Source organism: Penicillium cosmopolitanum (assembly GCF_028827165.1).
Source record: "Penicillium cosmopolitanum strain IBT 29677 chromosome Unknown utg000009l:1.0-9042332.0:1.0-9050551.0, whole genome shotgun sequence".
Lineage (NCBI taxonomy): Eukaryota > Fungi > Ascomycota > Eurotiomycetes > Eurotiales > Aspergillaceae > Penicillium > Penicillium cosmopolitanum.
In genome coordinates, this window is record NW_026622679.1 from 1588464 (window position 1) to 1609648 (window position 21185).

The window sequence follows — 21185 nt, forward strand, 5'->3', positions numbered from 1 at the left end:
GGAGTTCATGGCGTATCCTACTATACAGCGTGTTTTTGGCTTGACATTTTGGGCATGATTGAATACACCCCGCTTTTATTTATAATCCCCTAGACCTCTTCTTACTGCAGAGCTGCTTTCAATCAATCGTTTCGTTTTCCGCTATTCATTGTGGATACTTTCATTAGACTACCCCCACGAAGCCCCGCCATTTAACCACTTTTTGTTACTCCCCGGACTACTTGTACTCCGGGGCTGCTACTTACTATCTTTTAGATGCCGAGAATCCCTGCCGACTTCCCATATTGCGAGAACAGCGGGGATACTCTTGATAACCCCACATTTCCCCGCATTTCTCCAGCGATGAAACTGCAGGACGGTTCAAAGTTGCACCAGTTAGGCATGAGTAATTTTCGCCAAGCGAGATCTCCGAAGAACAAGGACGCGGAAAAGGCTGTTCTGTGGTAATCCGCCCGATGTCCCTTCATTTTGAGCTGATTAGGTTTGGAATAAACTACCGCCATTTCTTACCGGAAGCTAATTCATCTTCGAGGGGCCCTCTTATTAGTTGTGTAGTGCATACTAGTAAGCAGTCTCAAGTTGTTTGTTTGGTATTATGAAGGGGTAGATATGCTAGGGTTATAGAGCAGCTACTAGTACCCCCGAAGTGCAACCGGTATCACAAGTACTTACCTTCAGGCAACCGATCTTTGAACGCTGGAATAAGTAGCTCTCGAATTACCAGAATGGGGTTTGGAAAAGTAAAAGCTGCGCTGCTATCCCTCAATCTGATCGTCGGGACTCCGGCTTCAAATCCATTATCCTGCACGAAAGACATATTTGCCTCTCTGACTTTGGATGCCATTCATGTTGCCTCTCTCAATGTCACTGCCGCTAGCGGACTTCCAATTAGCGGGTACTTGAGTACCGACGACGACACTGGAAGACGCAGGCAAATGCCACTCACTGTGGATATTTGCTTGGTTACATTGACATATACGCACCCTGGAACTGGTGATAATGTCCACACGTATATTGGGCTTCCGCTCGATGCTGAAAACTGGAATTCACGATTCCTCATGGATGGAGGTGGGGGTTGGGTGGCAGGAGGTCAAGAGCAGGTTCTCACGCCTGTTGGGCTAGGTTATGTGTCGTCCTCGACAGACGGAGGACACAATGCATCTGTCACTACAGCCGAATGGGGACTGAAAGCCCCTGGGAAAACGAATTGGCCTGCTCTTGAGGACTTCGCAAGTAGAGCATTGCATGAAGCTGCGCTTCTTGGGAAGATGGCCATCAAGTTATACTACAAATCTGAGCCTCGGTATTCCTATTGGAATGGCTGCTCTACGGGTGGTCGTCAGGGTCATATGATGGCCCAGAATTACCCCGAGCTCTTCGATGGTATAGTTGGGGCTGCGCCAGCTATCAATTGGGATAAATTCATTACGGCTGAATTTTGGGGTGCTTTTATGGCGAATATCCTTGGTAAGTTAAAAAATATTCCCCCAATGACCATAATAATAGACGCTGATATAGTACGCACAGATGTCCAACCTCCTTCCTGTGTGTTTTCGGCCTTTAGAGATGCCGCAATCAAGGCCTGCGATCTTCTCGATGGTGTCAAGGATAACATTATCGCCTTACCAGGCCAATGTCACTTCCGAGCTTCTTCAATTATTGGCGAAACTGTGGACTGTATCGAGCCAAATGGCAAGATCACGATCACGAAAAAAATGTCAGACCTGGTACAAGCCATGTGGGACGGTCCACGATCAGCAGAGGGCAAGTTCGAATGGTACGGATTTCACCAAGATACAAACCTGTCGGCCATTCTCTCCCCATCATGTACTTCGGTGGATAGCTGCACAATGGTGCCTTTTAGCATCGCAGATGATTGGGTAAAAGTATTTCTAGAGCGAAACGCCAATTTTGACACCGAAACGCTTACGCTTCAGGATTATACCCGTCTCTTTCACCAATCTGTGGATCAATATGCCTCGATAATTGGTACGGAAAACCCGGATTTGACGAAGTTGAAACGAGTCGGAACTAAGATGATTACTTGGCATGGTATGCAAGACCAATTAATTATGACCAATGGCACTGTTGATTATTACAATCGTGTCATGAGCGGGGATCCCGATGTCGCGGATTACTATCGCTTCTTCCTGGCGCCTGGCGTTCAGCACTGTCATAGTGGTGCGGGCTTTGACCCTAGTGCCACCACCTTTGATGTATTGAGAAGCTGGGTTGAAAATGGGACAGTGCCAGAGACATTGAAGGCCACCGCTGCGGCAGTTGGAAGCTCGAATACCTCTTCTACGCGAACGGGCAACCTCTGTTTGTATCCCAAAGTCTTCACCTACACTGGAGACGATCCTAATGAGGCATCTTCATTCTCGTGTGTTTGAACACATAAGACCATTTGTCAGATCAACACTAGATAGATGAAGGAACTTGAACAAACATCTTCTCTCGTCCACAATTTGATCCCCGAAAGTTACACTCAAATATACTTTCTACGCTAGGCAAGAATTCCAAATTGCTCTTCTTCCAAGGTTATCTTTGAGTGTTGTGAATATAGTATTTTGTATTTTGGTGCCCAGAGATCTGTTATGAAATAATCTAAGCCTTTTGGCCATCACCCTTGCCATCGGCCTTATCTTTCCGCCGTTGCACAACGTCCCAGTTATAAACACGAGCTGTAGCAACTTCGAGAGTCTACAGGACACAAGTCAGCAAAAAACATCCCAATAGAGGATAAATATCGCTCTGCCTCATAGCAGCAACATACTGTAATCTGCTCACGCAAGAACTCCAGGTCCTCCTCGCAGTTAGCCAAGCTTGCCTCGGCAGCAGTCAATTTCTCAGAAAGCATGGTCTCGGCCTCGTCCAGCGGGTACGCGAGCATGACATTCGCACCGAGCCAGAGGTAGACTTCTTCCATATCAGTTGGGGAGATAGAGGCGCGAGAGTAGAGGGTATCGTTGAGCTCGAAGTTAGTTTCGAGGTCGGCATCGGGGTTGGACTGCGAAAAGAAAAAAGTCAGATATCTTGCGCTCAATTTCCATTTTCCTTATTTCCCTTCCTCTTTCTTCCGGGCTGGGGTTACATACTTCCTTGCGCAATTTCAAGAATCGCACCATCTCCAATGTCTTTTTGATATCCGGGATCTTCTCGCGCAGTCCGGTACCGCGGCGCTGGGTGTTGACCTCCATAAACTGATACTTGGAGATCATCTCCTGGAACGAGCGGAGGGTCGGCTCGACCTCATCGCGCGAGGAGACGTAGTCACTGACATTGTCGATGAAGGGTGCTACGGGGATTCCGCGCGGGTTGGTTTGTGTTGTTACCGGCCTAGCGACATGGAGGGGTTAGTCGAGGCATCTTGGGAGGAGCAACGGTCATTAGCGGGCAATGCCCGAAATGGGGAATTGTGGCATCGGAAGCATTGAAGATCGATCGGGCGCAATTGATTATGGGGATTAGTGTACTCACGCTTTCGACTTGGAGTCCGCCATGGCTGTGTGAGGTGGTTGTTAAGAAGTGAAGTGGGGAGAGCTCGTTCCAAGCGCGAGTTTCGGGGCTTCCGCTCTCTTCTCCGCCGATCCAAGTTCGCTCGTTACCTTCAACCTCCACGGCGCGCCGCCTCCACCTTTCGACTCGTCCAACGAGATTCACCTATTATGGTCCTTCTCAGAGCAACGGATCATATTATTGCTGCCCTTGAGGCAGTCTCGGCTTCTCGCCGGGAAGAGCTCGAGCTCCCTGCCACGCTGGAGCTTCACGGGCCGATTGCACATGAGCAGCTCCTCCGTCTATCGAAGTACCTCAGACAAGACGCCGAATACAATACGTCACACAGCAACAGCCAGAATCTAACAATCCTCACCTATCTTCTTCGCGGCACAAAAGTCTATGTTCCGCCTCCACCAAAGAAACCAGAGCCGGTACGTCTCCCAAAGGCTACACCTACAATGCAGCATCACTGACATAGTCGTAGAGCGCGGAATATCTCGCCTCCAAGGCACGCCTTCTTGCCGCGGCCGAACAAGCCGAATACCAACGCCTTCTTAACCCAACCTATACCCTCGGCCCGGATCACGCAGACCCTTATTCCGCCGACAATGCGCCTGCCTTCTCCGAAGACCCTCTCACCCCATCCCTCGTCCTAAATATCTTTCTTTCGGTCATTATCACCGGCTTCAGTGTCTACTGGGCCCTGACGAAGTTCACGATGCCGCAGATCCTCGCCACGATATTTGCAAGGTGGACCGGGCCGCGTGTTGATGATGAGTATCGACCGGCTAGTACGTCGGATGCGGTGCGGGTGCTTTTGTCGCTTTTTGCGGCCTTGGCGGTTGCTGTTGCGGAATCTTTCTTGTATGTCTTTTATATTGGGAAGATTGAGAGGGCCAGGGGTAAAGAGAGGAAGTTCAAGGAGCGGAAGGTCTTTGTTAAAGAGGTTGACGGTGATGCGGAGACAGTTGAGGATGTCACGGTTAGTGTTGATGAAAAGGAGAAAATATGGGGCAAGGGTGTCAATGGAGGTGTAAGGAGGAGAGTACGAGAGAAATGGGAGAAGGAGAATGATAATGATGCTCAAGGAGAGAGCTAGGTTTAAAGTGTACGACTTAATTATTTCTACATAGTGTACTATACTTTCGGATATACCCCACAATTTTGAGAACATGAAGGGCTGGAATTGATATGAAGAATAAAATGATTTTTTGGTAGTCTATGGCTAAGCTACAACGCGCTGTCATTACTCTAACGGGTATGAATGCTGTTCAGTCATTAGTGCTCGTCACAAGGGTCACTGACCGAAAACGAGATGCGGGAATGAGGTGAAAGGAAACATCAAAAGGTGGTGGTGGTGCTGGTGGTGCTAGTGGCGATCTGCCAAAAGGTCAACTTGTCCCAGGTTCGGAGACAAAGGAGATGCAGGAGAAGATAAATGAAAATGGAGGGTAGATCAAACTCGTTTCTCCAGGAGGAGCTTGCCGGCCGGGCCCTTGTCGCCAAAGTTGTTCTCGCGGCTGAAGATCCGCTCACCACGGAGCCAAGTCTCGCGAACCATACCGCGCAGCGTGCGACCCTGGTAAGGAGAGCACTTATTGCGGAAAAGCATGGTGCTGGGCTCGACGACCCATTCGGCAGAGTCGTCGAACACACAGATATCAGCATCGAAGCCGACACGCAGGTCACCCTTGCGGGTCTCCAGACCGACTTGGGCGGCAGTGTTGGCACAGCAGAGGCGGACAACATCTTGCAGGGCTTTCTTGGTGTTCTCGTCCTCGTTGGGGGTCAAGCCCTTGCGGCGGCTGAGTTCGGTCCAGAGAATAGGCAAGCCGAGGCCCACGGAGGAGATGCCACCCCAGGCGGAGAAGAAGTCGCCGGTCTCCTCCTTACCGGTGTCGAAGTAGCCGGGAATGTGGGAAGGCAGTTGCTTCAGGTTCGGTGTGCAAGGAGAGTGGTCAGAGACGACCGTCTTGATGACACCGTCCCCAGCGTGCTGCTCCAGTTCATCCCACAGGCCATCCTGGTTAAGCTGGGAGCGAATGGGAGGGCAGCACTTGTGGCGGGTATCACCATCACGGATTTGCTCGGAGGCCAGGGATAGATAGTGGAAGCAGGTCTCAGCAGTGACCTTCACGCCGCGGGCACGGGCTTCGCGAAGGATGGGAATGGCCTCCATGGCGGACAGGTGAACAATGTGCAACTGGAGATTGGGGGCAAGGTGAGCCATGGACATGATACTCTCAATGGCGCATGTCTCAAACTCTGAGGGTCGCGAGTCCAGGAAAGTCGAATAGGCCTCGAGGGGACCAGTCGGGGCAGCTGGAGGGTCGGATGACTGGGCCTCATCACCAACGGACTTGGTGATGGGAGGCACCATCTCGGCGTGGAACATCAAGGTCGTGGGCTCATCTGCAAGCTCAGCCATAGCCTTTTGGATATCCTTTTGGCCAACAGCGGGGAACTCATCCACCTGTAGCGGAGTATATTAGTATAAGCCGTGGGAGTCTTGTGGATAAGATGATCACTTACGCCACTATCAATCAAGAAACCCTTGAAACCACGGACACCCTCTTGGACAAGTCCCTTGAGCTCGTGAGCATTTCCGGGGATAATACCACCATAGAAACCGACATCAACCCAGCACTTGCCCGAGGCAGCGTCGAGCTTCTCCTTCAGACCGGCCACAGTAGTGGTGGGTGGGATAGCATTCAGAGGCATGTCAATCACGGTGGTAACACCGCCAAAGGCAGCGGCCTGGGTACCGGTGTAGAAGCCCTCCCATTCCGTACGGCCAGGTTCATTCAGGTGAACGTGAGCATCAACCAAACCGGGAAGGAGGACGTTGGGGGAGTAGTCGGTATAAGGAGTGTCGGCGGGGAACTCCGAAGCCGGGATCACGGAATCAAAGACGGCAGTGATCTTTCCAGTGGTGCGAGAGATGACAACTGTGGCCGAGGTCAGACGGCCGGAAATAACGGCACGCGAGGAGGCCACCACGGCAATGGAGGGGATGTTAGCTGTCGCCATAGTAGCTTGTCCGGGGGGCTTGCTCTTGTTTGGTTGCAGGCCAATAGAATATCCCAATGCTTGACTCGATAGGATGAGTGGAGTAGTAGACAGAAGGGTAGATCCCTAGGTATGTATAGTATAGAAGAGAAGATGAAAGAAAGTAAAGATGAATTGAAGCGAGAGGTCCAGGTCCAGGTCCAAGTGGGATTGGATAAAGATAACAGTGAAACGAGAGGCTTATCTGGAGGGGGAGTGGGCAGGCTGGAAAAAGAGGGACAAAGATAAGACAGGATCCGGGGGAGGGGGATATAAATAACTGAGAGGGGCCCAGTCCTATGAAAAAAAAAATAGTACGGAGTACGAGGATGAACGGAGAAGTGCGCCGGCCCACCTTTTGGAGGCATGTTCCACCGTGCCGAGTTGCGAATTGCCATCGAGAGGAGGTTGTGATTACTCGATGATGGGCAATATGGATCGGGCCAGCCAGTCCGGGCAGTGCTGCAGCCACATGATCAACCGTATATCCTCGCCTTTGCCTAATTAAGAGAAGTCTGAGCGCAGGTACCATGTCGGAGAAGTCTGCACGAATTGCCAATGGGATACAGGGTGGTTCCTAATGTTCTTCCTAGAACATGGTATCCCCATATTGTATCTGCGGTGATCTCCTAAGGACTGGGTACTCTGGGTACTCTGGGATACTCTGGGTACTCCATACTGTATGTCGCCTCCTGGTCTTGCGGATCCGAACCGTGGTTCTGAAAGGGAAAAAGTCTTCAGCGATGTCGCTGGTTGGATGAACCAAAGTGGACATGGAGGATCCTAATCGGTTATCGACAAGTCTGTGAGGGACTGTGAGGGACTGAGGGACCGTTGAGGCCCAGCGGTGGAAATGCATCGGGCACCTCCGATGGAGCTTTCCCGGCAGACCGCGTGCTCTCACTGGATCCTTGACTTGCCGACTTCTTTTTTATCAGTGTGTTACTCGATCAAAACTGTCCGCTGTGCCCCGACTCGACATTCTTTTTACTCGATTGAAACCACCACAAAGAGGAAAACTCTGCTTGATCTCCGAGGAATCTGCCCGTGACCGACTCCTCTCTTCTCCTCTCTTCTTCTCTCGTCCCCTCCCCCCGCCTGATCCTCTCCCCCTTCGGCGGTCTCCGCCCACACCGGGATGGACTTGGTGGTTTTCATCGAGTAAAACAGCGCACTTGGAGGTTTAATATCTCTTCATATGAAGAATTCTCATCATCATCATGATGAAAGAGGGAGATGATGAAGCGGGGATGGCAAGTGGAGGTGGATATGGTTATGGAAGGAAGTGGAAGTGATTCTCCCGCTGGGGGATCAAGGGGGGTCGAACTCAACTCTGCTTATGACATACCTACAAAAATGTGCGCCTCACGAGTATACGTTGGACACTCAGACTGTGCGCATACTCGTACCTCCAGAGTGCTTGATTGCGCCATCCCCCGCTCCAATTGTTGGTCCTGCGGAGTCGATCAGCATCCACTGGCAGCATGCTTAATGCGACGTGCTGAGATACCCCTGTCTTACTATTTGCTAACTATTTGGCCTTGAGTCTTTATTTTCAATCACCGCAGTAATCGGGCATGTCCTCAGTCCGGACATCCATTGAAATTTTGATATTTGCCGATGATATTGAGAAGTGTTGTGCCTTGGGTACACAGCATGGCAGCAACCCTACTGAAAGCCCAATGCAGATGCCACCAAAAGGAAATTTAGAAATTTACTGATCGGCAGGACCTGAGGGGCTTGGAACATAGCGAACATCACATCCATAAAATGACTAGATAGTCTGAGAAGTTAAGGAAATACTTGCTACTTCCATCTGCGCCGTGCCTTGCCTCATGCCCGATACCCCCTTCAACCATAAGGCCCAAACCCACATCTTCAGATACTAGTAACTGCCACTGCCAGTCCACTTATGTAGTCTTAGTTCGGGAACTCCACTCTGCCTGTCACTTTTTTTTTTGCGAGATTGGTATCGTAGTGAATCAGGATGGCCGTTCTACTGCCGAGGGAATCGACCGCTAGATGGTCTTTTCTTCGCTCACTTCGTCCTCGCACTGCTCAGTGATCTTCTCCAGAGAGCTTACGCTCTTCGCATGTGCCTTTGCAGCCCCTCCAGTGTTCTGTTGGGCATCCTTTTCATCTTCCTTTTCACCCTCACCTCCATCCTCTTGGCTGTCCTCCTGAGTGGTCTCGGGGTCTTCATCCTCGTCACTCGCCACATTCAACTTCTCCAGGTCTTGCTTGATATTCTCATCCAGGTCTCGTCCGATGATCATAATTTGTTCCTCGTAAGAAGGATCCTCGTAAAGCATATCGAGCCAGTGGAGCATGTCACGCCATGCACTTGGGAGGATACATTCGGTGTAGCAAGACTCTCCCGAAGAGTAACAGTTGCATCCATGCGAGCGATAGCCTGAATGGCGGGTGCCCAATTCTTCATCGGACATCACGTATGCCCGGCATCGAGCAGACAGGAAGGCTGTGAATGATTTCGGATCGGCCAAAGTGCTCATGTCAATATCGGCGTTGGTGCTCTGGAGAGGATCACCCAGGCAAATTCCGGAGATAAAAGGTCCCCAGGTTTCCCCTAGATCATATTTAGCAAGAAGGAAGTTGAGATTGGTCCGTTTTTTTCCCCGGTGGATATCTCACTTACAGTTGGCCTCAAGGTATTCAATTGCGCCTAAACCTCCCTCCGACATGCCGATAATATCAATGCGAGTGGCCTCACGGATGCATGGCCGAAGAACCTTGTTGAAGACATGGTGAATGTGTTCTCTCCAATCCTTGTTACCGGGGATCTTCGTGCGCCAACTCATGGCTGGTGGCCCCCAGTTTCCGGCAGGACGGGGAAGAGAAGCCCAGGTGATATTTGTCACGGCACGAGAGTAGAGGCAATTCCAAAGTAACTGACCAGTGTTTGCCAGAACGAGTGCATTGCCTGTTTTGCTGCCATCTTCTCCCAGGACTGCCCTCGCAAAGTCAACGGCAGAGCCCTTGTTGATTTCTTCTTGGCCGATGATTCGGTAAGCCCAGACCCCGAAGTCTTGTACCGGCTCTCCAAACACAACGATGATGCGAGAGGCCGTGCGGAGATTTCCAGACACCATGATGGGCACGTGTGCTTCGTCGGGGCGACTTTGAACTATCTGTCCATCGGCCTTTTCGCGAAGGGGCAAACGCATATCTTCAAGCCCGGCATCATGTAGACGTGTGTTAATCAACTCGCGGATACAATCTGTAGGAATTAGCCAGAATCATACGCATACGCAGATTCTCCCAGTCGTACCATTCATTGCCTCGCGGTTTTTGACGTTGAAGCGGTCATTTCGGTTGATCTTGTATTGGAAACCTGCTTCTGGGTCGCTGATCTTACGAATTTGGTCGTTCTCTGTGACGAAGTACCTGAAGAATGAACAATGTGTAAGCGAGGCCGTGATAAGATGGGATATGTTCTTACCCCATTTTCTTTAGATCCGAGGGATAATAAGGATCCTTGGGGAGATCCTTGTTCCGATAAATGAACATTGTGTTGAATGTGAGTGTGATAGTTGAGGATATGATTCGGGGAGGGCCACACTGGAATGGTTGTGAGAGAGAGTGGAAGAGAGAGTGGAAGAGAGAGTGGAAGAGAGAGTGGAAGAGAGAGTGGAAGAGAGAGTGGAAGAGAGAGTGGAAGAGAGAGTGGAAGAGAGAGTGGAAGAGAGAGTGGAAGAGAGAGTGGAAGAGAGAGTGGAAGAGAGAGTGGAAGAGAGAGTGGAAGAGAGAGTGGAAGAGAGAGTGGAAGAGAGAGTGGAAGAGAGAGTGGAAGAGAGAGTGGAAGAGAGAGTGGAAGAGAGAGTGGAAGAGAGAGTGGAAGAGAGAGTGGAAGAGAGAAGGATGAGGGAGAGAGAGAGAGAGAGAGAGAGAGAGAGAGAGAGAGAGAGAGAGAGAGAGAGAGAGAGAGAGAGAAAGCGTATGTGTATGTGTATGTGTATGTGTCTGCATAGTGGCGGCAGGCAAGAGACACAAAGCAGTCGCTCCTTCCTCAATGATTGTGGTTGGCGTTGGAAACTGTGAATGAGAGCAAACTGTCACCTAAAGAGAAAATAGCATGCTATCCTCTCAAAGCGGAAGCCTTAAAATGACCTTAGAAGTAGAGATGATTATTTCTCCAATTGAAAGAGAAAAAGAAGATATCTTTAAATGGTATTGCATACTATACAGGCTCCAAATGAAGCGAAGACGAGAACGCCGTGGCACAGCCCGGCCAACCTAAAACTTTCATATTGACATTGTTCTCCCGCAAATCTCCAGCTTACCAGCTAGCCTTCTTGACTCCTGGAAGCTCACCCGCAAGCGCTTGCATGCGGAATTGGAACTGTAAAACGCCTGTATTAGAAACACTAACGGACGAACACCATCCACTCCGGCAAAGGGCACTCACTCGATTGATTCTAAAGTCACGGAATACAGCACGCGCAGTTCCTGAGGCCACACAGCGGTTCTTGATCTGGGTTGGGCGGGTGTAGGCGTGCATCTGGGAGAGCTGGAGCTGAGCCTGGGCGCGAACTCGCTGGGGAAGGCTGGTGTTGCGGATCAGGTAGCGGAGCGCTTGGCTAGAAAGGTAGAATACGTTAGAAACTATAAGCTAATCGGTTTCCTTGGAAGGCTTCTGAGAAGAAAGCAATCCTCCAGTCATGCGCGGAGTGGCTTACCGTTCGGGCTCGGTCTGTTCAACGGCATTGCGCTTGTTGTGGTCACGAATCAAACGGGTGTTGACAAACCCAGAGAGATCAAGCTTCTTAGGGCGGAACATAGACGCCATTTTCGACATGTTGGCGGTTGTTCGTCGGAGAAAGGACAGGCGATCTGGAGAAGTACGGTTGGGTCCCTGTCGAAGCGGCGCGGTTGGCAAAAAGATATGATTACCTGATCGGGTTTAGCGTATCATCAGGATTTCCACGCCGACGGTCCGGAAGTCATGACTCGAGGTACGAAGTAGTATTTGGCCCTTTATCTCTTGAGCTATAAAGGACGGCTGTGTGGGAATTTACAAAAAGAGGAGAATATCTTCCAGATTCGATCGTTCTAGATAGTCGACGGTAGAGGGTTCAGCCCGTTTAACCCGTTTAAACCGTACAAACGACCTCAGCCCTGAAGGTGCTAGGATTGTGGCCGGACATAAGCAAGACTACATTCCTAATCTACAGAGCTCCGAATACTAGTGTCCCATTGAAACCGGGCTCAGAATATTCTGCTGGACAGCAGTAAACGGTTAAACCAAGTCTCATACTCAAGGGGTCGGCACTCGACAGGCGCAATGCAATAGTGGTACAGCTTGTGAATTGATCCAAGTCACCCAGCAGGGTATCTTCTATTTGCTTGGACAGAGGGGCAAACTGCCCGCGAACTTAAAAAACAACAAGTGCGGTCTGCGACCGAGGTGCAAATATATCTTCATTCGCCTTGCTCGTCGCATCGGCTCGATTTGCTCCCGACTCACGCCACTCAGGGTGGCTTCTCACAGCGCTTCAACATCGGTCAATAATTTAGTGGCCGGCGTTACCAGACTTGGCGTTGGGGTTGCGAGGGTCGTTCTTGAACTCGGCAGCTGTTGATTTTCGATGGTAAGTAAAAGGTTTTGCTGGGCCGCTCGCTCTCCGAGTATAACAGTCGAGAAGAGTCTCCATGCGGGTATTCGGTAAAAGCCAAACGAGTATTCGAAGGATCACAGGATCACTTACTGTTGGAGAGAACGTTCTGCAGAGAGTTGACGCCGTAAAGGACGATGGCACCTAGAAAGGAGTCTTGTTAAAACACGGGGTTCACATAGGTTCACGGGCGGGTTCATCGGCCAAGACCAGAGATCGAATGTTGAGTCCATATTCAGATCCGGGACATGGCGGCATGGACGAATAATAGATGGGTAGCGTACCGGCGGCGAAGAAGGGAGTCATGGGCTTGCCTATAAACGGGTGTGTTAGTCCTAAGGTTCTCGCATTCTCACAGTGCTGCTCGGCGACATGGCAGAGCTATTTTGTGCAATAACTTACCCAGGAGACCGGGGAACTTCTTTCCAAGGAGAGACATATTGACAGGCGGTGCGAATGCGAGGTGGTTCGGTGTTCGCGGGGGAGGTTAAGGTGGTGCAGGAGGAAGAGGAGATGTGAGGTTTGGCGGGAGTTTGCCCGGTCCGCACCATTCCGTTTCGGGTATGGACCCGTGGCTGCTTTACCGATCTAACCCGAGTGTGTTTCCCCCTCATAATCATAAACAATGCACGTCACTCCTGGCTGCAATTATTGACTTCTGCCTTTTCGTTGTCGATTTCGTGCACCATGACTTCCTCACTCGCTGCATCGGTCACATCACTACAGTCATCGCTCCAGCTTCTCGACAATTCGATCACAACCCTGGACTCAGGCGTCAATGATTTCCCCCGCTTGTGCAAAGTCCTCCAAACAACACGGGTATGAGGAATAGAGTTACGCGCCTCTACAAGATTATATTCGTGACTAACCAGCTTCAATGCAGCACTTTGAGCTCCTCCCGGAACCCACTCTCCGCGAAGCTCAGCAATCTCTCCTTGACGAAATCACCCCAAGTATTGCCCACCTCCTCTCCCTAGCGTCGAACCACGTTGAGAGACTATCACGCCGCGAAGAAGGGTTGAAAGCGAAATGTGACTTGCAGGAGGGTCGTCTTTCCTCAAAATCCGAAGGTCGATCTTCGGCCACCCGGGATCAGAACAAGGCAAGCACCAATGCGCGGGGTCAGTTGGCAGGCTCTGGTAATGCTGCCTCCAAAGCAGCAGAGCTGCGCAGACTTGTGCAGAAGAAAGAACGTCTCAAGTATGCTGTTGACCGACTTGAGTTGCAAAGCACACAGCGTGAGCGCCAGCTGAGAAAGAGTATGGCCGCACAATGAAGATGAGACATGATCGACTTCCACCTATCCCATCACCCGCGAGAAAACGACAAAGCTCAAGCCTGTTCTTTTGGGGTTTCTAAGATTTTCCTTTTGCCACCAAAGATCGGACCGCCACCTCGGGAACTTCAATTTAACCAATTTGGCCGGACTGTCTCAATTGAAGAGCCGCCTGGAATATATCTCTCTTGGTTTTCTAAGGGGAGAGGCATTGCACCCTATCAATGATATGCGAAATCTTCAAGATCGCTTGGCTGGTAATAAACCCACAGTCCAACTCCGTTCGGCTTATCCAGTGTGTTGCAGTTCGAACCATGCCAACTTGGTTGAAAAATCAATTCGAGTGTACATTTCGGCATTTGGTCTATTGTGCACCATCGCAATGTGCGTTTTTTCAGTTCTCTGTCTCAGACCTGTGGAGGCTGTCAGTCTTGGAATGGGCATCTCTGCCAGTGGCACACCCTTCAAGCACCGAAGCAGCATTTGTTACCCCCGTCCGGCTATTCTACAGCGAACACTGAACATCGCAACAATACCCTTCCAAGCATATCACGATTCTGGAGTCGTTGGGCTCTGAAACAATATAGTTTTAATCTCAACCACTTTGTGCTGAACTCACTGTTGGGAGAATCATACGAGCTAGAAAGATGGAACAAAGAACTTACTCTTGTCTACTTATCTTGTCCAATACTCAGAATAAGAATAAATATAGCTATCCCGCTCGTATCATTCTCTTCGCATCCAAAAAGAAAGATATCAATTTATTCAGCATAAACATTCAATCCACTCACTTTATGATTAATCGTGCTCCGGTTTGATATGTCAGAATTCCATCATGAACCTCCATCCAGATTCCGTGTTGGCTCTGACCTTCTGCAGAGCTATAGAGAGACTTCTCCTGGTACGACCGGATCGGCCTAGAAGTGAAGAAACTCGCCGTTTTTTTCAACGAATCCAGATAGCTATTATACGATGGGAACAAGCAATTCATGAACAGGACCGACATCATCAAGATTCCATCTTGGATCATATCAATAGGGATGAAGATTTAGTCCTTGAACAAGAAAGTCAACCATATGAGGTTGACCATCATGCCCTGATTTATTGGCACTGGTCTCTTGAAGACACTGACTCGGAAATTATGTGGATAGAGTATCTTCCCACTCATGGATTGCTCAACAAGATTTACATTAGTATCGATAACTTTTTATACACGGCCAGTGCCGAGGCTGTGATATCAGAAGAGCACGCCACCACGCAAGCGACAATAGATACGCGTTCTGAGATTTTTCTTATGGCCTTGGAGATAAGTATCATCCAATGGAATCACGCAAGTCGACGTCAAGATACTGAACCACCACGGAACACCCAAATGATATGGAGAAAGCTGAGCCGGGTCTCGCTGACTGCAGAATATCCAGATAATCAATTAGCATGTCCAATCTGCCAGACAGCTTTTGAGACAGGTTGCATGTTTGCTGAGTTGGTTTGCAGACACAGGTATCACACAGATTGTATTTTAGAGTGGTTGATACATAGGGCCGTCTGCCCGATGTGCAATAGCGAGGTATAACACCGTTCTGATATCGCATTTTGGTCTATCAACTTGAAGCCTTCAAGTTCTTCCAAGTTCCTGCTCTTGTTCTTCTTTTTGCTAAAAAATTATTTAGTTCCGGTTTCAAATTGTATAGAAATTTCTCTGCTATTATCAAAATTACTCCCAGAACCATTTCGATTGCCGAGGTGGTTGTTTCATCTTCGGTGCAAATCCAAGTTCACCGACCCTGAGATTCGGTTGATTTTTTTTTCAGGCAAGAGAATTAGACGTATTCAGTAAGGGCCTACATTACTTGCGATTCCATCATGACGGGTCGACAGTTCGAAAATTTATTATTAGCACTGGTAGTTATTGGAGCGAGATTACACTTGGCCTTGAGTGAAGAGACATTATTTACAGTACGTAGTAGTCTGGTGTGAAGATCATCAAATATTGTACAGAAACCCTGACCCCATTGTCAGTGACCGCCCCATGGTGTTTGTTAGTAATGTTACAAGATCACAAGCCTATGATCTAAGAGTCAAATATGAACGCCGGCCAATGACATGTCCTTCTGCTGACATGGTTAAAGAAGATCCAGCCTCGCAACATGCTTATTCTGCATCCTCAGCGGTCGCACGGCGCTTGTACGCCTGTCGAAGCTTCTTTTTATCATTATGCTTCTTCCAGCTTGGGATATTTTGCCCCTTCTTCCGCTTAGGGATATCAGGAATGTCCGATAGATCATCGTCTTCATCAAGATATTCTTCATCTTCCTCGTCGCGCTCCAAGTCCCCTTCCTCATCCACCTCCCGAGAAGCAGCCTTATCTGCTGCCCGGCGAGCCAGACGCTCCTTCTTGCCTTCACCGTGTTTTTCGCCCAGGTTCAATTTGCGGGGAATGCGAGTCTTTGCACCCAATGCCCACAAATCACCCCAGTTCGACTTGCGCGCATCACGATACGCCTGACGGCTGTAAGAGCGGGGCACGGTCCAGCGCTCAATCTTTCCGGCCGGTGTGCAGAGGTCAAAAATGACATGGCCTCGACGTTTCAACGGCGGGTAAACTGCGCGAGGGAGTGAAAGCGGATGGAAGGGGCTAGTCGGCTCATCAAGATGCTCAAATCCCTCGAAAGCCGCATCGGTTACCTCGGAATTCTGCTGAATATTTTGCTGTTGTCGCAAGTCCTGACCCCTTTGCACGGCAATATAGCTGAATTTGATGTCTTCATGGTTGCGGTCTTTGGCTCCCATTATGCGTTGCAAGAATGGGGGTCGGATGTATCGTTGCTCAAAATGGCAGTAGTCTTTGCGGCCCTTAGTGGGACCCGCAGAGTTGTGCATGGGACACGTCGAGTGATTGGTGCAGGGCGCAATAATCATACCAGATTCCTTCTCAATGGTCCGACTGCTGTCGGGAGAGTCAAGGAAGTTCTCATACTCGGTCGAATTGGGGCTTGCAATGTGGCGCTTGAGTAGCATTTCACGCGCACCAGCGATGCATTCGAAACCCTTCTGGCGGCCCTTCTCAAGCAGAACGAGAACACCTCCATCCGGGTTGAGGAGTTGCCAGAGGTTCTCTACATACTCCTTTCGTTGGTAATCCTCTTCAAACCCAAGAAGGGAGTGCGGCGCAATGATGACATCGTACTGCTTTCGCTTGGGAGCAGCACGCGAATCGTCCAATGTAGGCTTCTCACGTACATGAAGATAGTCCGGTAGCCGAGGGAGGAAGCTCGTGTTATCGAGCATTGCACTAGCGCGCAGACGAAGTGCTTCGGATCCGGTCAATACTGTTGAGCGACCGTAAGGAACGGGTGCGTCTTCAGGGTGATCAGGAACCATAAGCTGATATTCTGCGCGAATGATATCCCTCCAGGCCAATATGCCGGCACCACCACCGCTAGCATCAAGAACATTTGGACCACCTTCCTGAGAAATGAGTTTACGGATCCAATCAGTTCCCAAGCGCTTTCGAACTTCCACAAGAACACTGAGTACCGAAGCGTATATACCAGGGTATAAGGCCGCAAGATAAGCGTTGGCTTCCATTTCTCCCATGTGATGCTGTGACGCACTGATAGGAATGGGAAGTTGGGGTAATTGTGCCCGTGGGGGAGGTGTTGTAGTTGAATTAGGCAGGCCTGGGCCACCGAACAGGCGATGGGCAGTATCAGCGATATGTTTGTTGGAAAACTCCGAGAGGATTATAGAGATAGGACCCGTCACAGTCTTTTTCGGCAGGTTGATTGTGCCGGGCTCTGTCTCAAACTTTCCTTCGCGGGTCAGGGGATGGGATCGTGGAGCAGCGTCAGGGACTGCCTCATTCACAAACTGTTCCATCATAACCTCGCCGCCGAGTTGCTCGGCTACTTCCCGTGTTCGCTGCATGGCAATCGTTTCCTCCAATACCGGGCTCGCATCCATATCGTACACAACTGGAGTATCATCTTGAGCTTCGGCAGATTGTTCAAACTCGATCTCCTCCCAGCCGCCCTGTCCATCCTCGCGGAACAAGCGACCGGGGTCCTTCTCGTCTTCCGGGATGTCCTCGTCTGTCAATTCCCTGATACTTGGCTCTCCGTACAGCGATGTATACAACTGGAGTTCCTCGTCATTCAGAGCGCCGTCAGGGACAGTATCTCCAAACTGCTGACGGACCATCTGCACCCAAGACTCGAGAGTGTATTCCTCTCCATCAATGGCAAGGGGTTCTTCGAGCTCGTCGGCGTTTTCTGCCTCTTCCATCAAGTCCAACTCATCCATGAGTTGTGCCATCTGGTCTTCATTCTCGTTGATGCGCTCGATAAGGGCGTTGATTGCTTCGGTTCCGCTGGGTTCTATCGACTCGGGTTGAGGTGCGGCTGTGGAAGACGAAAGCCTCCGTCCAGACATCGATTGGATTGAAGAGAAGCCGTATCGCTTCGTTTGGAACGGAAGGGGCATAGGTGTGTTAGGTGGTAACTTTTTCTGCGCAAAGCTTCGTTTCTGCTGCGGCGCGATCCAACCTGCAGGTTCGCGGGATGGTCGCGATACAGCTGGGCCCGAGACCAGCGGGCGCAGCAGATGCCGCGCTTGCGGGTGACTGGCTCTAGATGCTGAAGAGCCAGACAACATTTTGCTGGACTAAAGTTGGGGTTGACTTGAGATGGGAGACTAGGAATAAATTCCGAGTCTGGCGGAAGCTCCAGAAAATTGATGCCAAGCCATCACAAACTGCTCCCTGCTGATTGGCCAGGCGGGCGGCCGGCAGATCCAGATGGATTGGGTCGACTCCACTTAGTTCTAGTGTTACATACGAGTATGTACTATTCAACAGGGTTGTTTCAAAGCAGGAGATTAAGGTAGTACCAGTGATTTAAAATTGTATGGTGGTGTATAAATATGCGATTGAAATTATATATAATGGCTGAGGTTTTGAGGTTTTGAGCCAAGAGGTCTACTAGTAGTACTACACAGGATATACCGGTGATGACTTCCAAGACAGAGAAGACATGCGCATTCAAGTTGATCATCGCCTAGGCAGTCGGCGAGACAACTTGAAACATGAGTGAAATATTTGCAGCCTTTTCTAAGCCATACTTCGATTCGTTTAGTTCAATTCATTAAATCTAATCATTTCTCTTTCTCTCGTTCAATTGATCCTCTCCGTTTAAGTTATGCGTGTCTATCATTTCGTTAGTTGGCCGAACAAGCCCTTGCGCTATTGCAACACATACTGATTGCCTTCTTTGGCTCTATCTTTCTGTCTACCCTCATGTGGGGGTTCACATCTCTGGCTATTCGTCTCATCGTTCTCTATGGTATGTTTCGGCCGATGACTCTCTTCTTTTTCCAAGTCACTTCCTTTCGTATACATCGAATTTGTTGACTTTGGCCATGCAGTGGTTTCCTCTAATATTGAGTCAATTCAATTTTCGCACCGGCATGAAATGGGGTCTTGTTCTCACTCTTCTTCTCGTCTGGGTGTGTTCCGATTTGACGCGCCTTCTCCGAGTTCTGGCGTTGTTTTATAGACCCGCGCTCATATCCATCGCCGTGGCTTTCCAAGGGCTGAGGGTCTACGCGAAGAATTCCAGACATAGTTGTTTGGTGGTAAGTCTCTCCATAAGATGGACTTCGCAGCTGTATTTAATGCGAATATATCAAACCCCACGATGGACCCTACTTATCTTGTTTGGTGTGGTGGCGAAGGGGGATGACGTAAAAGTTGGCCAGCTAATCATGCCGATCTACAGTGCTGTACAGTATTTCTTTTTTGAAGCTATGTGACTGCGGTCACATCACAATTGCCCTGTAAAGTTCAACAACATCATTGAAAGCATTCTCCCATCAGTGAACGAGTTTTGCCGGAGAAAGAAATGCCAAATTAGATTGCCAAGTGGGGCATCATTACGGAGCAAGTGATGTCGGGCCAACCTCAGGTGTGTGCAATTACTACTAGTAAGCTTAATCTTAGCCGCGAGTCTATTGGGAACATACAATGTTTCGGTGCATTCATTGGGATGGGGCTTAAAAGATGACTGGGGTAGTATTACGTTTTCTCATGAACGTTATAATGCGGGAATAAAGTGATGCAAATCATGCCGTGGTCAGAATGGCCAGAAATACAGTAGAACACGATGGGTGTAATAATTAGCGCCAAAAAAAATGGAGTAGATCACCTTTCAAAGGCCAATCTAGGGTATGTATATTCTTCAATAGGAATCACTATGGGTATCTATAAGTTGATTTCTTAGACCTCGCTCTCCGTGTCGTCGTTGCCCATGAGCACCCGCAATGCGCCGACCCAGCGCATCACCTCATGTTCTAAGGCCGTCAATTTGGCCATGACCGACATGAGGCTGGGATCTTGACTTTCAACTCGGATCTTTTCTCGGACGTGAACCTCGTCACCTTTCCACATGAAAACATCGCCTGCTTCATCATGCGCCCGTTGTTTACTACCAAATAGTCGATCCCGCAGGGAGAACCCGGTCAAAGAGATGTCCGAGGCGAATGCGGATGGAGCTTGCGCTACGGTATTGCTTTCAAGTGTACGGACCAGAAGAATCAAAGCAGAGTCTGCAATGGAGAGGTGAAATGACAGGTTGGGTGGAGGAGGAGGGTCAAATATCTGCCGTGTAAGAAATGCATTAGCTGGGGGTTTCTCCAGGGTCATACAATCGGCCATTGATCGAGGGAGTAAGGGATGATTCTACATTATCAGAGACACTGGTCTCCCACCAGTTGCCCCGCACGTCCCCGTCGCCCTTCAGCATCTGCCGCGCCTCGTTGATGGTTTCATGCAAGAGATGCAGCTGGCTGAATATAAACCCTGCATCGTGGGGGTCCCCCGTATATGTGCTCACGTCCACAATATCCAAGCTCTGATTGACTAGGTTTCGGACCGACACGAGCTGTTGAAGTACCAAATCGGGAGCCTCGGGGGATTGTGAGAGGGTCAGGCGGGTGCTAGGGGAACCGCGTGGAGGGGGTAATGATTGTAGTCGGAGCTGAACATCCTGTTTGATAGAAGATTATTAGTATTAGGCCAAGCTGGCGCTGCGAAGGGAAGATAGACCTACTACTTTGACTAGCTTCGTCCCAACCCGTGTCACGAAGCCCTTGACATTTTCAGATCGTACTGAGGAGAGGACCAGGGTTGACCCTGGCTCCTGGGGCGCGAGGAGGGCGGCGCACTCTTGGAGGCCTTCCTTCAAAGAAACGAGTGATTCCTGTAGCGATTGCAGTAGCCACTGAAGCTCCCGAGCCTAAAAAATGAGGAAGTTGGCCAACAGCTCCACCGGGATGGTCTGATCCCTGAGGCGATCCTTCTTTGATTCTGTGAGGGCCAACCAGAGCCAAGAATTGTAGATCGCCGCAGGTTTTGAGAAGGGCCACTTTTCTTCAACGTACCAATGCGGAATCCGCCTCTCGGTTCAACCGGTCGGGCGGCAGTGGGGGATATGCCCAAGTCGCCATGGCAGTGCGGTGCGGTGCGGTGCCGGTGCGGTAAGGCGGTAATAAGAAAGCAACGTGAGGAGAACTAACCTTTCACGGGACCAAGATTTCGATACGAGCAAGGGAAAGGCAGAAGAGTTTTGATCCACGTCACTGATGGGGCTTGCAGCTGCACCATGGGGGTTGTCCAGAGGGGAGCTGCAACGTCGGTGGGCGTGAGTTGTGAGGTGACCGAGCCAATGCTCGTC

At 50.0% G+C, this 21185-nt stretch overlaps 11 protein-coding genes across 11 annotated transcripts; 3 read left to right on the plus strand and 8 right to left on the minus strand.

The window, feature by feature from the left end:
- Nucleotides 1–725: 725 nt before the first annotated feature.
- Nucleotides 726–2393, plus strand: N7509_008689 (uncharacterized protein; the record flags this gene model as incomplete). The annotated part of the gene is made up of 2 exons (XM_056633326.1): nt 726–1467; nt 1519–2393. 2 exons carry the CDS (start codon nt 726–728, stop codon nt 2391–2393), a joined length of 1617 nt encoding a protein of 538 aa, XP_056483946.1.
- A 214-nt stretch (nt 2394–2607) lies between these two features.
- Nucleotides 2608–3503, minus strand: N7509_008690 (tubulin-binding prefolding complex subunit PAC10; the record flags this gene model as incomplete). Its single annotated transcript, XM_056633327.1, has 4 exons — nt 2608–2703; nt 2777–3010; nt 3099–3339; nt 3481–3503. 4 exons carry the CDS (start codon nt 3501–3503, stop codon nt 2608–2610), a joined length of 594 nt encoding a protein of 197 aa, XP_056483947.1.
- A 165-nt stretch (nt 3504–3668) lies between these two features.
- Nucleotides 3669–4600, plus strand: N7509_008691 (TMEM199/VMA12 family protein; the record flags this gene model as incomplete). Its single annotated transcript, XM_056633328.1, has 2 exons — nt 3669–3932; nt 3986–4600. 2 exons carry the CDS (start codon nt 3669–3671, stop codon nt 4598–4600), a joined length of 879 nt encoding a protein of 292 aa, XP_056483948.1.
- Nucleotides 4601–4957: 357 nt separating this feature from the next.
- Nucleotides 4958–6531, minus strand: N7509_008692 (allantoinase alX; the record flags this gene model as incomplete). Its single annotated transcript, XM_056633329.1, has 2 exons — nt 4958–5974; nt 6034–6531. 2 exons carry the CDS (start codon nt 6529–6531, stop codon nt 4958–4960), a joined length of 1515 nt encoding a protein of 504 aa, XP_056483949.1.
- Nucleotides 6532–8567: 2036 nt separating this feature from the next.
- Nucleotides 8568–10077, minus strand: N7509_008693 (uncharacterized protein; the record flags this gene model as incomplete). Its single annotated transcript, XM_056633330.1, has 4 exons — nt 8568–9136; nt 9206–9787; nt 9839–9954; nt 10010–10077. 4 exons carry the CDS (start codon nt 10075–10077, stop codon nt 8568–8570), a joined length of 1335 nt encoding a protein of 444 aa, XP_056483950.1.
- A 769-nt stretch (nt 10078–10846) lies between these two features.
- Nucleotides 10847–11365, minus strand: N7509_008694 (mitochondrial 37S ribosomal protein uS14m; the record flags this gene model as incomplete). Its single annotated transcript, XM_056633331.1, has 3 exons — nt 10847–10909; nt 10976–11147; nt 11247–11365. The coding sequence occupies 3 exons, from the start codon at nt 11363–11365 to the stop codon at nt 10847–10849; spliced, it is 354 nt and encodes a 117-aa protein (XP_056483951.1).
- A 715-nt stretch (nt 11366–12080) lies between these two features.
- N7509_008695 (F1F0 ATP synthase subunit i) lies at nt 12081–12621 on the minus strand (the record flags this gene model as incomplete). The annotated part of the gene is made up of 4 exons (XM_056633332.1): nt 12081–12142; nt 12276–12326; nt 12371–12496; nt 12585–12621. The coding sequence occupies 4 exons, from the start codon at nt 12619–12621 to the stop codon at nt 12081–12083; spliced, it is 276 nt and encodes a 91-aa protein (XP_056483952.1).
- A 248-nt stretch (nt 12622–12869) lies between these two features.
- On the plus strand, nt 12870–13458 carry N7509_008696 (DASH complex subunit SPC19; the record flags this gene model as incomplete). The annotated part of the gene is made up of 2 exons (XM_056633333.1): nt 12870–13001; nt 13066–13458. The coding sequence occupies 2 exons, from the start codon at nt 12870–12872 to the stop codon at nt 13456–13458; spliced, it is 525 nt and encodes a 174-aa protein (XP_056483953.1).
- A 2151-nt stretch (nt 13459–15609) lies between these two features.
- On the minus strand, nt 15610–18111 carry N7509_008697 (tRNA methyltransferase RSM22; the record flags this gene model as incomplete). Its single annotated transcript, XM_056633334.1, has 1 exon — nt 15610–18111. One exon carries the CDS (start codon nt 18109–18111, stop codon nt 15610–15612), a length of 2502 nt encoding a protein of 833 aa, XP_056483954.1.
- Nucleotides 18112–18888: 777 nt separating this feature from the next.
- On the minus strand, nt 18889–19077 carry N7509_008698 (uncharacterized protein; the record flags this gene model as incomplete). Its single annotated transcript, XM_056633335.1, has 1 exon — nt 18889–19077. The coding sequence occupies one exon, from the start codon at nt 19075–19077 to the stop codon at nt 18889–18891; it is 189 nt and encodes a 62-aa protein (XP_056483955.1).
- A 652-nt stretch (nt 19078–19729) lies between these two features.
- On the minus strand, nt 19730–20958 carry N7509_008699 (uncharacterized protein; the record flags this gene model as incomplete). Its single annotated transcript, XM_056633336.1, has 4 exons — nt 19730–20110; nt 20196–20498; nt 20562–20747; nt 20893–20958. 4 exons carry the CDS (start codon nt 20956–20958, stop codon nt 19730–19732), a joined length of 936 nt encoding a protein of 311 aa, XP_056483956.1.
- Nucleotides 20959–21185: the final 227 nt, after the last annotated feature.